General features: G+C 33.4%; 1 protein-coding gene across 9 annotated transcripts in view; it reads left to right on the top strand.

The window, feature by feature from the left end:
- The window catches only part of Dh31-r (Diuretic hormone 31 Receptor), a 111,435-nt gene that overhangs the window by 3,278 nt on the left and 90,425 nt on the right, over window positions 1-17,732 (top strand). For all 9 annotated transcript variants that reach the window (XM_083047355.1, XM_083047358.1, XM_083047346.1 and 6 more), the window contains one exon: window positions 12,429-12,506. In XM_083047355.1, the coding sequence (XP_082903481.1) occupies window positions 12,489-12,506 (18 nt within the window). In that variant the 5' untranslated portion in view covers window positions 12,429-12,488. The remainder of the gene's footprint in view (window positions 1-12,428; window positions 12,507-17,732) is intronic.

Here is a 17,732-nt window from a genome sequence, read left to right as displayed (position 1 = left end):
CAAAGGTCATTATTAGCGCGAGGACTCGCGCAATCTTCGTCGAAGATCGAAAAAATTGTATTCTCATTTTAAGAATTTTGCACATTTATTTTTAGAATATTTTTAGAAGCTGAAATAGGCGCGTCAAAAAATCCTCTTGCCTTAAGAATGGAATCTTTTAATGATATTAATATCCCAGATATTATTCTTAATTTATTTCTTATTATTATACAAAATATAGACGAAATGGCATTTATTTTAATATTAACAAAAAAATATATATTATTTCACACATGTAAGAAAGATTATAAAGAAAGCATAGACATAGTGTAGTATATTCAAAGGTCATTATTAGCGCGAGGATACGCGCGATCTTCGTCGAAGATCGAAAAAATTGTATTCCCATTTTAAGAATTTTCCACATTTATTTTAAGAATATTTTTAGAAGCTGAAATAGGCACGTCAAGAGGATCCTTTTCCCCAAGCTTTTCCCTTAAGAATGCAGACAGAGAATTTTATCTTAGAGAATTTACCCTGAAAATCATGATAATCGTGGGACAATATGGTATGGAAAAAATTTTATGATAATTTCTCTGATTAATATTTATCACAATAAAAAATAATAATATCTATCACAATAAAATATTAAATACGTTTGATTAATTTTACTAAAAGTATAGTAAAATTTACCAAAAGTATGGTAAAATCAAACATATATATAATTAATCAAACATATTTTTAAAATTCTTTCCATACCATAATATTGTCCCACGATTACCATGATTTTCAGGGTAAATTCTAAGAGAAAATTCTCTCTGTGTGGAATCCTCTAATGATTAATATCCAGATATTCTTAATTTATTTCTTATTATTATAAAAAATATAAACGAAATGGCATTTATTTTAAAACATTAACAACAAAAATACAATATTTCACACAGATAAAAAAGATCATAAAGAAAGCATAAACACGGTGTAATATATAAATCGAGCATGAGACACCAGACCTGGGGGTCCTGAATTAAATTAGATTATATTACATGTTTAACTTTATTCATTCTTTTAATAAATTAAAATTATTCAATGACAAACGCACTGTATTGTAATTGCAACACTATATAATAATCATATATAAATATGTTATACCATTAATTTAGAGAGAGAGAGCAATATAACACCTAACACCAAATAAACGATTTGCATAAAAAAACATACAACCATTTGTTATTAAAAAAATATATATAAGTTGGCCAAAAATATATAATATTTGATACATATTGATTTATATATTTGATATTGGAGCTTCAAAATTCTTAATAAAAAAAATATACATATTTTTAATTTTGGAGGATGTTCTTGAAATACTTAAGAATATCCGTGAAGAGGGATTTTATATAATATACAATCTTCTTACTTCGAGAATACAATTTTTTTCTCGATGAATTGAATCCCCGGCGCGTTTATCGGATCACGCGCGTGTTAATCTCGCACTCAATGACTTTTCTCTTTTGTTTAACTAACGGAAATAAATAGTCAGACGTGCTTGGGAAAAACGCGCGTTTGTAAGGCTTACGTAAGATTCTGCTAGATTTTCCGCGCGCTCTATAAGATTAATCTTAATAACTCTTTCAGAGAGACTCCGCGAAAAAACCAGATGATATTTGATACTTGAAATATGCGTTGTAATACTCATATAAAGTTAGCGAAGTTTGCCAGACGCTTATCCCGTATACCATATAAGAATCCTAATTAAAGTCAATAAACGGTCGGATACTTGAAATACATTTGTAATATGCAACGTTAATTCGTAAAGAGTATCGTCTAAGCCAATTATTGTACTGACAATTATGTACTGAGATTTCATTCCCCAATAGAGAAAGAAAATCTTTTTTAAAGCTTTTTTCCAATAATTTATATAATGAGGATTCCACAAGAAATAATGATATCGAAGTTTTGCTTAACTAGATCAGTTAAGGATTAATATATAATAAGTTATCGAGAAGCTTGCATTTGTTATTATTCATATAATGCGCAATGTATGTGTATAAACTGTTTTTACTAACAATTTTTCTTTAGCACGGAAACTCAATCCAACTGATTCTTGAAACCGATAAGGTTTAATATACTTTAACTTTTATAGCATGAGCTGTAAAAGCATTAGCAATCGTAATAAGATTATAATTATATAACAGGATAATTATCATAATCTATAAAGAGATTGCAAGTATTCTAGCGTCAATATTTTCTACGCGTGTCGAGTATTTAGCGTTAAATAATTCGACGTAGCAATTCGACATTTCATCCGTATGATATAAAGATCGCATTTATAATATTAAAATAAATAAAATAATAATCGAAAATGACTTTAAATATCGTAAAAGTAGATACGTATATATAGAAGCCGAAGATTTCTAATACATCTTTTTTTACTAAAAATATCAATTAAAATGTTGCAAAACGGATATCAGTTTGTTTTTTAATTTAAGGCTCCTGAGTGCTCATCGCGGCCATATTGGATTGTGACGTCAGAGGCGAGAAAGCACACGCTGAAAATTCTAGATGCCATTTTTTAATAAAAAGATATTTCGATTAAACAGCACTTCAGATGGCTTTAGCGCACTCTTAAAAAACCCTGAAAACTATCCTTTTCCCTTTATAATCAATCAACATCTGTAAAATGATCGAGATATCAGACTTTGACATGCGGAATGACTGTGCATGTGCAAAGACCAGACGGACTGGGCTTCATAATATTACATTTTACAGCTGTTGATTGATTATAAAGGGGAAAGGATAGTTTTCGGGGTTTTTTAAGAGTGTGCTAAAGCCATCTGAAGTGTTTCATCGAAATATTTTTTTATTTCGAAATGGCATCTAAGAAATTTTAGCGTGTGTTTTCTCGCCTCTGACGTCACGATTTCGACATGGTCGACAAGGAGCCAGGAGCCTTAATTGTCATGGAAAATATTTTTCAAGTATGTAGATATTTTATTCGACGTCAATTTTCATACATATATGATTGTTATGCCGAAAGTTCGCATGCTTTTATAAGCTTAACAAACATTAATTATGATTCAAAACATCAATCTAATCCATTTAGCGTTAAATTTAGGCTCTCTCGCGCGCCGTAAAATTCGACGACGTAAAATTGCGCGATGCGATCTTTATGTAAGATAAATAAAATTTAGCATCACAGAGATGGTCTTTTTAGCCGAATTATGACTATATAATTCTGAATTAAGTATAATTGAATATAATTATAAATATAATTATATCACACACCGATTAGCAGCTTATTTGGTGGCCATTACAAAGTACCATTTGTTATAAAATTATATTCTAGTAAAAAGTACGAGCGAGACAGCTTCTGTTGCCGTTGGAAACGTGGATTTAATTGTCGAAAGTGCACTTTGCGACATTCCGCATTATCGTATATTTTGAGTGAAATACACTTCCTTCGCCAAGTAATTCCCGGGAAAGATGGTTGAAATAGGAAAAAAGAAATTGATAGAAAATGTTCCACACGTTAATGGATTCTCTCTCTTAATCTTTGAAACCAAAACATTTATTTGAAACTTAATTTGAATCCTTTGTTTAATTCTTACGGATTTTTTTCTATCTCTTTCTATTTACTTTAATTTTTCTAAAACAATTGTATAATTAATCTCTTGAACAACGATTGCAATACGAATTGAAACAAATTGCTTAATTCTTACATAATTTTGCACTTTATTTCTGAAAAGAAAATAATGGAGAGAGGGGAGGTGATATTTAATCATTCACAAGGAATAATAAAGTGATGGTTGCATAGATGCGAGGCGGAGGCGGATAGAAAATAACTCATTTTCTAATTCATCACAATTTCGACAATTTCGAATTCAATTTCACAGAATGAATTCCTATTCGCGAGTTTCCCGTTCCAATTAATTACGTTCGTTAAGGTATATACGCCGGTTTCTCTATCTTGGAAAGAGAGAGAGAAGTAGCATTCTGGTGTGACACTCTTGCAAATATATTCAAAACACTAACTAGATAACTTCATCTCGTATTGTAGCGAAGAAAGGATCCGAGGGCTATTGAAGCGTAGCGAATATAATGTGTTCGATATTTTTATGATAGACACTTTGTTTTTTTCCACGCTTTACATGCATTTTACCTGTATCTTTTTTTCTCCACACTTCCCTCGCAGAGAATGGCCTCTTTTCTCTCCCTTTCTCGATCACCTCGCGTATGTCTCGTTTTATAGACACGAAATGTCTGGCTGGGAAAGTGCAGCTGAAGGGGAAGTCCACCTATCCTATATTTCAAGCAACTTCGCTGGGAAAGAAAATTCCCGCGCGGGCGATTTTGCTGTTTGCACTCTTGATGGGCCAAACACAAGTGCATCGCACATATGTACGTGTTTGCGCGAACCTTCACAAGCGCGGCCGCAGCATTTTCGTCAAATTTACGACACGCAGTTAGGCTCTCTCGAAAGAGAAACACGCCGCGTCTTTAACTCGATAAATTTGTCTAACGATGGACCATCGTCGAGAGTTATAATTCATCAGAGCCATTAACGGGGTGCGCGATTACCGAAATAGCGACAGAATAAAAAATGGCACGCGTGTTTTCGTTTCGCTTTAACGTTCTTCCTCCTTGTTCTCCATCCACATGTGATGCAGAAGAATTGGCTTCTTTTTTATTATTTTTATCCGTAACCCATGACCATCGAATCGAGAGAATGCGGAATTACAATTTATCTTACTGTCGGCAAATACGTCGGCGATAAGACGGATTGTAATTTCATATTCAATTTCATGTTATTTGTCACAACTCGGTAGATGACATGTAAATAATTGCGAGGAATAAGTCTTCTCGCTGTTTTCACAACAGCTGTATCTCTTGTCGCCCGACGAATGTATTCAGAATGTCAATTTATCACATCCATATGAATGGACCGAGCTCTCGCATAACGAATAAAACAAATGGACTAATTAGATAACGTATACCGCAGTTTTCCAGGAAAACATTAAGGGATGGAAAATTCAATTATTTAAATACTCTATTTCGTTTTTACGACCTATCTGTATATATACGTTTTGATGCTACGTATATAAACGAAGTAATAAAAGGGGCGATTTTATTGCTGCAAAGAATACGTGATTATTATCGACTTGTGACCAAACAGTTGCGTGCCTAATAAAAAGTAGTATAATAGATAATAGATACAGGTTTTTGCCATTTTGACCTTTAACAGTCTAATAGCTTTGAGTACATGTCGCGTTGAATATGTTTACATATATTACAAAAACGACCGAGATTTCTTTATTTCCGATGACTCTAACATTTTTTTAAATTAATCAATAAATGCGCCCCATTAATTCCCCTGTTGTACCGTCTCTAAAATATTGTCAGAATATTTTCAGCACAATTCATTATTATGTCTAGTGCAATTATTTCAAATATAATCTTTAAACGCACGCGCACATGCACACATATCTCATCGCTATAGATACGTATATATTTAGGTGCATAAAATATTACGCAAAGTCTCAAATGTGGTATTTGCGCGCAATTGCGTCTTCGCTAGGACGGCAAAATACGATCTCCCTCGTATTTTACTATCGGTGCTTTATGTCATCTGCATATAGGCGTACAACACGTCTTCGCATGCGCGCGAGAAAGAGAAAGAAAGAGAGGGTGGTTGCATTTTTCATCTCTCGAGGGATGAAAACGACACGCGCGCAAAACAAGTGCCCCCTCAAGACCGGCTCCCTCTCTCTCTCTCTCTGTTCTCTCTCGCTCGAATCCATTTATATCGATGGGCCTATCGCGTGTATCGGAAGGACCTTCGACCGATGATGTGATCGATGTAGGACGTCTGATGCCTTACCGGGTGTACCCGAGCGAGACGAGGCGAAGCGAGCAGCGAGTGCAGGATGCACCTCGTGTCATGTCGTGCTCTCCGCTTCTCTCGCAACCTAGCATCGCCTTCTCGCACGGTTAATGGCCACGTCGTCGAGAGCATTATCGAGTGACCTTCCTTCGCTTCCTCCTCCTCGGTCTTCGGCTCTTGTCGCGAACGCACGCTCTCTCTACGTCCGGGCTTCGCCGGTATATGTATATACAATATACGTGTATATAAATGAACGCGGGTCGTAAAAGCGAAAAATTCAACGCTGCTCGATAAATACGGGATATAGTACGAGACCAAGAACGATAATCGAAAACGGGCTACCTATCGCGCAAAATTGCGATACGATTTATCGTATAACGTGCGGGTGGGAAAACAAATACTTGTTTTAAATATTTCAATGAGACATTAAATTTTGTTAGTTTTCTGCGAGATAGACTAACCGATTAGATATAGTATATATCGAACACTTTTACTTTTATCGTACATATAGAGAGAATTTACCCTGAAAATCACGGTAATCGTGGGACAATATGGTATGGAAAGAATTTTATGAAAATTTTTCTGATTAATATTTATCACAATAAAAATAATAATATCTATCACAATAAAATATAAAACATGTTTGATTAATTTTACTAAACTGCATAGATATTATTATTTTTATTGTGATAAATATTAATCAGAGAAATTTTCATAAAATTCTTTCCATACCATATTGTCCCACGATTACCATGATTTTCAGGGTAAATTCTAAGAGAAAATTCTCTCATAAAAGTCTTTAAATAATGAATAAAATTAATTTTTTTCGCACGTCTCTGATAACTGGTAAGGCATTGAATAACGAATTCGTTTTGTGAGTCGCGCAGGTTTTCAACCCTGGTTTAATGATAATTTTTATTTTTCACGTATATATATTTCAGCGCATAATTTTGCATATTTCACTCATCGCGCATAATATTTGCATATTTACTTATTCTCGAGCATATTTAGCATTTTCTTATTTAGAGCTTGACGACTTGTTTGTTGATATGCTAACCTGTTTCTTTGTACATATATGAGAATATATCTACATGATAAATGGAATTGAAGTACAAAAATATTTTTCAAAATAAGGAACAATAATGATACATATTTTCTATCGTTAAAATGATACAATTTGACGCATTTTTTTTAAGCGTATAAAAAAAACGGTAATATTCATTTCGGTATTATCTGCGCGAATGTCTTCTCAAATCGCATTAAACGATTTCGATGTAACACGTAATGAAATAACGGACTAGCGCGCGCACTTAATCGGTTCATCGTGTTCCAATGCCCACTACTTTTATAATTACTTTTCTTTCTCTTTAATCCGTAGTTAAATGCGTTCTTCGTTCCCACGGAAACAGTAACAATATGCAATTAATATTGCGTACAACGAGAATCGTATTACACATCGAGGCACGTATTTAATATTACGATTAGTTTATAGTAATCGTCGTGTGGCACATTATATGCATTCCGCACGCGACACCCACACACAGACACATACACACACACATATACATATAGATATATATGTATTTCGCGAGAATTTGCCGAATGTAGTTGAGTAAATATGTATGTAGGAAATAGTGTCCCACACACAAATTGAGTTCTGATACCTGATGACATTGTAGCACGTTACATATACAAGCATTGGTTGTTTAGGTTTTAGGTATAGCGATACCATATTGTCTTTCGAATATATATACATATATTGTATATACATCTCGATATCTATATTTTCGGCCGAATATCGTATCAATCCAAATCGGTTTTAATAGAGAACTTTCTTTATAGCGCAAAGTGTTTCGCGTGAAAACGAGAAATGTGTATGTACACTCTGGTTTTTCTCTCGAGAGATTATAATATTTGTAATATTATTTTCTCGGTTATATTTTTAATAGCGTGTCGCATTTAAATTAATCGCGAGCATCAATCTGATCATCATCATCGCGGTAATTATTTCGAATTTATCGCCGACGAAGAGAGCTAAATCCCCGATCGATCTTTCTCACTCTTCATCCTGCTCTCTATTTACCATAATATTTATTAAATATTGAAATATTTTCTCATAATTTCGCGCGATTAATATCATTATCGTTTTTTGCGACGAGCGGATTCTCCTGTGAGAGTAAAAAGCGCCGCCACTTTATTAGCTTACATTTTAAACGGTATAATTGCAATTATAATTTTTAATTATCGCGACCGATCAATGCGATAATTATTATCGCGGCGATTATTTTATAGAGAGGCGCCGTTTCTTTCTCCACAGCGTTTATATTTTATTAAACGACGAAACATTTTAATTAGCGCGAACGGTTTATTCAACAACCTGTCGAGCAATTTACAATTCAAGCAATTTGCTCGCTATGTAATTTGCGTAATTGTTTCTAACATTTAGGAGTAAAGATTTATTTCATAAATAGCTATTTATGTTCGCGAGATATTAACGAAACTTTCGCCGTTTTCTTAAGGTTTTCATTGAATGATAGAAATGTCTTTCCTTATAGAAAACACGCGACATATAATTACTATAATTGCTATTAACTATTGAAACTAGCTTTGAAGTTAATGCATAGAAATATATATATATATACATATATAAATTATATATTTCTATATTGCTTCTATTGCTATAATTGCTACTATTGAAACCTTTGAAGTTAATGCATAGAAATATATATATAATTATATCATTCATGTTTCTTTTGACAAAGTGTGTTTCGTTTTCATGGTTTCTCGCATGCCTCTGCGTTTCTCTTGAGATGGATTGCATTACAGTTGCATTTTACATCTTCCCTCCTGACGGCGAGAACCGATGGGAGGCATCTCTAATGGGAATTTGTGGAGAATTCCGGGATTCCATGTATCTATAAGCGCCGTATAAACACTATAATTTTTTATCTCGTCCACTTTAATCTATTATTATTTATAATTTTAATAAATAGCATCTAAAATTATTTAGGAATTTTTAAACTTATATAATTAATATTATAAAAATATATTATATATATATAATAAATTAAAAAATTTCTAAATCATTTTAGATACCATTTATTAGTTAAAATTAAACGTCAATCCCCCTTCGGGCCATGCATATATATATATATGTATATAGAATGCTTAGAAACGCCCGTATCTTGTCAACGAACACCATAGGGCTTCAAGTTGGTAATTGTCAATTCAAAGGATCTCGTCGCGCACGGTGTGGTTAGTTATATACTAGTTCGGACTACGGCTAGCTTTTGTTAGCATATTGTTGTAGAGTGCTCCGAACGTGCGCGCGCGCGCATACACACACGAGTATATCGGATATTGTCGCGGTCATAGATTCTAGACCGGACCAATTCGGAGCTGACCTTCCTTCCGCTTTATAGGAGGCCGCAATTTGCGCGTGGCAGGTTTTCGACCCTCGATCAAATGACGCGGAATCTATAGCTAACGGGAGAAATTGTATAAATTCGATTTAATCGGCACATCGATCAATTTAATCTTCTGATTAAAACAAAATCGAGACGAGCGATATAAAATTAAGATTGAGTATCTATTTATATGTATACAATATCCATGCCTTTCAAGTCCCTCTCGATTCGCTAAAGAAAATAAAACCCTCCCATAATCTCCCCGCGAATCTCGAATAAATTGGAATAAGTATATCGACTCGGTATATAAACCACGCGATCGCTGTTTTTCCTACTTTGCTTCCTTTCCCTTTGAAAATCCCGTTGACAAGCGCATCCGTTACGCGTGCGCGAGACATTTTGTAAATAAATTGCCCAATACTTTGAGCAAACGTGCGACAAGATGAAGTCGCGTTACGACGGAAGACCTCCAAGGAGAGGAAACGAGGTAGCAGCCCCATCGGTGACACTACTCGTGCAAATCGGAATAAGCGTGACAGCGCAATATCCATCTTGCATGTCCGGTGAATGGCGAACCATCGTCAATGACGATGCCATCAGGACGACGTGTACATATCATCACAGGCCGCGAGCAAAGGGCGATATACTTCGAGGTCGCGAAAATAACTCATCTCTCGCGCCGGCCGATCCTTTCCGGAGCAATTTTTAACCACGTGTCTAATTTAATTTACGTGTTTACGAGTCCGCGGACTTGAGACCGGAGGCCGGAAAGGGAGAGATCGATACCGATGGACCGCGATGGCGCGCTTAGGCTCTGGAATGATTTGTTGGCTAACTGCCATCGTCGTAAATTCTATTTTCACAGAGATACACGCCAGATGCACGCGCGGCCGCGATTTGCAGAACGTGAGATTTGCACGGCCGGACTCGGTGCGCGGAAAAGGAAGAGAAAGAAAAGTGACAGCCGCGTCTTGTGTGAATTCTTCTCCGCGTGGAATTCCACGTTGAAAGAGTTTTTTTCCCTTCTTTTTTTTTCGCGATCAACATACCTACGCCGACTGACACGATTCTGACATGGTAGTTTCGCACAAATAAGAGACACGTAGTACACGCGAGGAGAAGACGAGATGGAAATATCGCAGACAGAATGGAGAAATTCGAGATACTAGAACTGATGCCGTTTGGAATAATAATGAAAATTTCGAGTGGAGCGTATTTTGGATTTTTCGAAATGCGCATCCGTAACTCGCAAACAAACGGTAATGGAACGTAAAATCATCCAGTTTAATATTTTTTTTAAATATAACGCGGGCAGAACTTCATGTCTCTCTGAATATATACGAGAGAGAGAAAGATAGAGACGGGATAATTTAAATTTTAAACGCTTCAACAATCAAACGCGGAATTGCGTCGCGCATTCTATCGCGTTCGTCGTGTGTATTCGCAATTTTAATCAGAGAAGTTCAACGGCTGATAATTTAATAACGATTGAATGAAGGAGATTTTTATGGCTTCGCGAGAAGAACGAATGGGCGAGCAAACTCGATGCGTATCGCGTAACCTCTGTTCTCCTGTCGTATATATACAATCTTATTCGGAAACGTCGTGACATGTCATCGTGCAACAGGATACAGGATGTTGATACGTCGGTTAGAGATAGTTTCGCATGTCGGAAAACCGTGGACGATCATCGTTAATGCGTAGGAAAGCTGGCCAGGCGCCAGATGACACGCGGAGAGCCACAATTCCTCGCGTATAAACGTCGAATTCGAATAAGCTATATACCAAAGGTTCGGAAACGCGAACGGAATACGTAATAACAGCGACAAGAAATATACATGTAAAGTTCGCTGCAATTTAAGCTGTACGCCAGAGCTAACTAACAAACATGTATATGCTCTTTGAACGCTGCGCGTTTATTCCTTTCAAATCATCAAGTGATTTTTTTTTCATTATCATCCTCGGTGTTCTTCTCCGCGTTATCTTTGAATTATATTTTTATGTCTACTCTGATGTATTATATTATATTTATATTATTTATTACACATATTAATTATAATATTTTTGTATGCGTAACGTGTTTTACTTTTCATCGCTCTCACAATAGCGGATTTGATTTGGTAGCAAATACTATAGATCATACGAGTTTGGAGCATCAAATCGTTTTTTTTTTTTTCGTCAGTTTTTTCCCCGGGAAAAATACTGCCAACCTGTCGATTAATCTTACGTTGTCTACGAGCTCGATAAGCTTCGACCATTAGCTCGTCAGCTGATAGTTGTCAAAGAAGGCGATCCATTTCACGCCGATCGACGAGCTATCAATCGCGTTCGTGACCTTCGCGGTAGATCGCGCAGAATGGTTTCACATCGAAGACTTACGATTAGTTTCGTTCAGCGGGAAAGCGCTCCTCTACCACCTGCTGATCTTAATAGAATGGAAATTGAATCGATTTGTTCCCGGCGTTGTATAGTTGCGTTTAGAGGGTTGAGGTAAATGGAAATAGTTGCGCGGGCGTAAAATTGGACGCGAAAATGTGGTTTCGTAACGCGGTTAAAAATTAGGACAGACCCCGCGATATCGAATTCGAAAGAAGTGTCCGGACTTCGAAGTCGGTCCTCTCAAAATAAATCCGTGAGACTACGAACACGACGCTTACGTAACGCGTTCGCTCTTTTTCCCGTATATATAGACCACATATATCGGTCTACATTTATCATTCCAGCCTGGTGCCATTAGATGCTTCACGTTCGCCATCAAGTTGTTTTTATCACGCGCGTTTCCTCTATTTAGATATCATTCGAATTAAAATGAAAAATATTTCGTGTACAAAAGGTTGCAAATGCGAGGGTTATTTAGCGGGTTTTTATTACATCTATCTCTTTTCTATCTGTAATATTTTCTTTTTCTTTCTCTCCTTTCAGAAATATTTTCATTAAATTTATAATTTATATATAATATTTAATTTTCTTAGAAGAAAAAATGTAAAAAAATATTTTCTTTACATATTTCTTTTCGTATTTTACAAATGTAAAATAAATTGCGGCCTTATAAACAACCTCTGTTGCATATAGAGAATTTTTTTTAAACCTAAATTTATTTTTAAAACAATCATAACGCTTTCTTTGTGTCTAGTTTTTGAATATATTCATTTTTGTTGTTTCAGGTCTGGTTCAAAGGTTTCTAACGCATTTCATTTTTGCAACCTGCCAATATAACGCCAATCATGGAGATACAGACCGAGGTTAGTAAGCCAATATCTATAAAATATCTCGTATTTTTGTGACGTTACTGTTAAATGTTAATTCAACAATGATAGAATTCAAATTTTTCGTGATATGCGCACGTACAAGTCTTTATTCTCGCTTATGTGCGCGTAAAATATATAAAATATTTGAAGTTCACTATACAAGGAACAAGAGTGAGTTGCCGATCCTTATCAAAATGCGAATAACTTCCGACTTTTATAATCTTATTCCGAAAGAATACGAAATGAAAGGTTCTCCTAGAAAATTCAATACACTATCACGATAGGCACTTGAAGTTGGCACGAAATAAAAGAAAGTTTTTCTCATATAAAGAAACGTAAGAGATAGATTCAGCATTATTTATATTATAGTATAATGCATAATAATTATATTATTGTTAATAATTATATTTGTGTTAAAATACATATATTAAAGTAAAACAATTAAAAGTAAAAATAAAAAAATAAACAAAATACATAATTAAATCTTAGATTGTTACGTAACTACGAGAGAGACATTTTTTTCTATTTATTATATATAACGTATATGTAATATAAATTATTTTTTATTAGGTATATTTTAAATATTTTATTTTTATTATATGGCTTATAGTATATCAACAACTGGACAGTACATAATTGCGTATTCAATACGCGTATAGTATTTCTAAACACACAATGTTAGTTAGTCAAAACTTTTAGTGTGTAGTTTTTTGTGTAATGTAAAATTGAGCTATCGTTTCATTCTAAATAATGATTTTGTGTGAGATACATTTTTGCATATGTAGAATACTTGAGAAAGAATTTAGAAATTCCAAAAGTTATAATGTATAAATACTTACAAAAAAGAATAATGAAAGTAAAACAATTAAAAATAAAAATAAAAAAATAAACAAAATACATAATTAAATCTTAGATTATTACGTAACTACGGGAGAGACATTTTTTTCTATTTATTATATATAACGTATATGTAATATAAATTATTTTTTATTAGGTATATTTTAAATATTTTATTTTTATTATATGGCTTATAGTATATCAACAACTGGACAGTACATAATTGCGTATTCAATACGCGTATAGTATTTCTAAACACACAATGTTAGTTAGTCAAAACTTTTAGTGTGTGGTTTTTTGTGTAATGTAAAATTGAGCTATCGTTTCATTCTAAATAATGATTTTGTGTGAGATACATTTTTGCATATGTAGAATACTTGAGAAAGAATTTAGAAATTCCAAAAGTTATAATGTATAAATACTTACAAAAAAGAATAATGAAAGTAAAACAATTAAAAATAAAAATAAAAAAATAAACAAAATACATAATTAAATCTTAGATTGTTACGTAACTACGGGAGAGACATTTTTTTCTATTTATTATATATAACGTATATGTAATATAAATTATTTTTTATTAGGTATATTTTAAATATTTTATTTTTATTATATGGCTTATAGTATATCAACAACTGGACAGTACATAATTGCGTATTCAATACGCGTATAGTATTTCTAAACACACAATGTTAGTTAGTCAAAACTTTTATTGTGTAGTTTTTTGTGTAATGTAAAATTGAGCTATCGTTTCATTCTAAATAATGATTTTGTGTGAGATACATTTTTGCATATGTAGAATACTTGAGAAAGAATTTAGAAATTTCAAAAGTTATAATGTATAAATACTTACAAAAAAGAATAATGAAAATTTTGAATCAATATACGGTTACAAATCAGCATCTTTTCACATTTGTTTCAATAAGTTAAATAATTTACGATCATTTATTCTCGCGTTTTATAAATATAGCAAATTTAGCATTATTCGCGATCCTTTGTGTCTTTGATTTTAATTTATTGAATATTTGTAAAAAAAACTACAATGTGTGAACTCAAAGTTTGAAATACGGAATGTTAGAATGCGTGATAAAACATTTAAAATTCGTATACGTTGACAAAGATATTTTTTTATAATTTTTCAAATTTTTCACAAATATATTTTATCGGATAGCATTCATATTTACAATCAAAGAGTAATACTATAGTATTGCAACAAAAGATTTATCACAAATATATTTTTTCCTCATGTTCGATATTTCGATTGTGGAATTAAATTCTCGACAACTACATACAATACCGTCTATCTAGGAAAGAAAATTTATTTTTAATAAACGTAAATTAACCGAAAAGAGTTTCGTAGGTTTTTAGCAGAAAATTACAGATTGCTCCAAGCTTGCGTGAATATTTCTTCCTTCTTTTGTTAATATTCCGATCCAACGGCATAATAAAACTGGAAGTAATGTATTATGTCGTCGCATCAAATCGGCTTTCAGACGCGGTCGATTAACCGATATTCCCTCCCTTCCTCGTCCTTTTATCATTCAACGGGATGGAATCCTCTCGCGAGTCCTCGTATCGATGGTACTCATCAATCAGTAACTCAACAATGTGAGATCTCGTAAACGATCGACACGAAGGGGAGGAGCGCGAAGATAGATCTGACGTTTCCTTGAACGATAACGGAAGTCGTACTATCGGTTACGTCAAACTGTCGCTACGCTCGTATTATGTCTTTTTTCGCAAGGATCGCTTTTTCTCTCGGGCGCGCAAATATTTATTTATTCCGTCGTTTCGTATGCAAATTACACATTGACGCAAGGATCGATACAACACTCAAGAACTGCTCGTAAAAAAAAAAACGCTACGACTAGACCATGAATCGCGTCGACGAATGTGACATACATTAGTGATAGGAGTTTAAAATTGCGCAGACTTTGTCGTGTTGAAAATAACCATTGGATCACTTATTGCGCAGAAACAGCACTTGTCCGTTTTTACAATTTGCTTTTTCCAGATTGAACGATTCGACATTGGTTATCTGGCAATAATTCTATCTCTTTACTATAAAATGGCATTTTATATATGTATATTGTATACGAATCGAAAGATACGTGTATAAGAGATGAATATCAAGTGTAAAAACCTTTTAAAAGCGATTATTTAAAAAAAAAGAAACTATTTCTCAAACATTTTAATGTAATATTGAGGAATAGCTTTTATTTTATAATACTTAATTTTTATTTTTTCCAAAAATATTATATTCGTGAATAAATGTTCCTGAAATAAGTGATTTAGTTGGAACATGATTCTAATTGCTCTCTAAACTAATTTAAAATTGTTTAATAAATAAATGTGATTTTTAAATCCGGCCAATAGAGCCAAGCACGAAAATTAATTCTAATTTTCCAGAACTGTATCTCTTGGTTTGAGATTACTAAGTTCCATCAATTGACAATCCTCGAACTTACAACGGGAGAATAGGCGAGAAAAATATTGGTCCGAAAAGTCGCTGAAGCGGGAATTGAACCCGCGTCTTAAAATTGTTTGTAATGAATGTGAATAGTCTTCTCTCTAGATTTGTTAAAAAATTAAAATCTAGTGAATTTAGTTACACGGTTTAATGTAATTTTTTGAATTAATTGAAATGACATTCAATTTGAGATTTTTTTTTAATTAGTTGCACTATTGTTTCGAAGACTTTTGAATTATATATTTGGTATTGTGCAATATCGTCTATCATTCATTTTTATAGAAACAGTTTGACTCAAAGCATATATATCACATTGGACTCCAAATTGAAATTTGATTCATTTACAAAATGGGCTACGCAAATGGAAAGCGATAAATCAGCGGTTATATGTTACCGCGTTGCATTTGATACAACAACAATACATCTCTTTTTCTTATTAAAACAAAAAGATTTCCAAAAATCTCTCAATATAAAATTTGTTTGCTTTATTACGCCCGTTTTTATTTATTCTACTAGAAACGGCATTAATATTTAAAAATTTTTAAACAAAATCTGAATTATTTTACATTTTACGTGTAAATTTAAATTACATATGTGTCACACGTTAAATTTTGTATTACTTCGCATATTATAATTCAAGATGCATCAAAATTGCATCTAACAATAATATTTAATCACAAAGCAAAGATAAATGAGCAATTAAAATTTCACGAGTAACAAATATTAAATAATTTTTAAATTACTCACCTCACACACATGTTTTCCTTCGCCTTCTCTCTTGTTCATCCTTCGCTGCTTCTCGCTCGCGAAAACACTTTTAATTACGATCACGCGCGCACAATAATCAGCGGAATATAATCGCGTGACACTTTGCATGGCACTACCGACGTTAATCACGCAACACGCATTTTATTATGTTTGTCGCGACAAGAGGATAACGCAAAAATCACGATCTGTTTGACTCGATCGCACAACCAAATTTACATAACGTATTATTCTTTATAACATGTAAGTAACGAGTAAACAATTATACAAATTAATATGAGACATAAATATCCGTCAACTGCAATAATATAGATTTACCGATAGATTTCGAACGAATAAATGTGCGCGTTTTAACAATGATGTGTGTAAATGCCAAGTTTATGTGACTTATTGTTGATAAAAATAATTTATTAATGTTTATCTCTGCTAAATAAACGCGTCGCGATATTACTCGATTCGGAATCGATCTATACTGTATCCGTGACATTTTGTTAATGATTTAAAACATGAAATATAAAATTATTTGCATTAGTCGGTCTCTTTCTCTCTCTCTCTCTCTCTCTCTCTTTCTTTCTCTAATATTGGGCAATGTGCGTCGATTTATTGATTAATTAAGTCACAATGGATCGACAGAAAATATATAAATGCAATATTTACAATAAGTGTAATATTCGATATTGTAAACATAGTACATTTCCAATGCGAAATGCATGTATTTTAATCAACAATTTATATACATCGTATCTTTTCGTTACTCTCTCTCGGATAAATCGTTGCCGCGATACTCGTTCATCGCGGGAATTAATAAATTTTACGAGCTAATAATCGTTGCTAATGTAATAATAAAATTATTGTTTGTGTAAAGGGTGATCACATTTTAAAAAGTAATGATAACAAGCGAATATTACGGAGCAACACGCGATACTACCTATACTCATTCGAATCCCGTCGTAATACCAAGGCTGCGCGATGTAAATATAACAGTAACAATAACAATAGCGAGCTATTACGCCGTAAGTTAGAATGCCGAATAGTTGACATATGTATATATGTATGTATATTCATTGTTACTTCGAAATATTTAACACAAAAATATAAATGCGAAATATTTAATACAATTGTCGCCGCGAAATATTTAACGGCACCTATTG

This window comes from Prenolepis imparis, unplaced genomic scaffold, assembly GCF_030444845.1.
Source record: "Prenolepis imparis isolate NDT839.2.m4 unplaced genomic scaffold, iyPreImpa1.0 SCAF_1, whole genome shotgun sequence".
Lineage (NCBI taxonomy): Eukaryota > Metazoa > Arthropoda > Insecta > Hymenoptera > Formicidae > Prenolepis > Prenolepis imparis.
The sequence above is the reverse complement of the archived record's forward strand: the minus strand, read 5'-3'. Positions and strand labels throughout refer to the sequence as shown.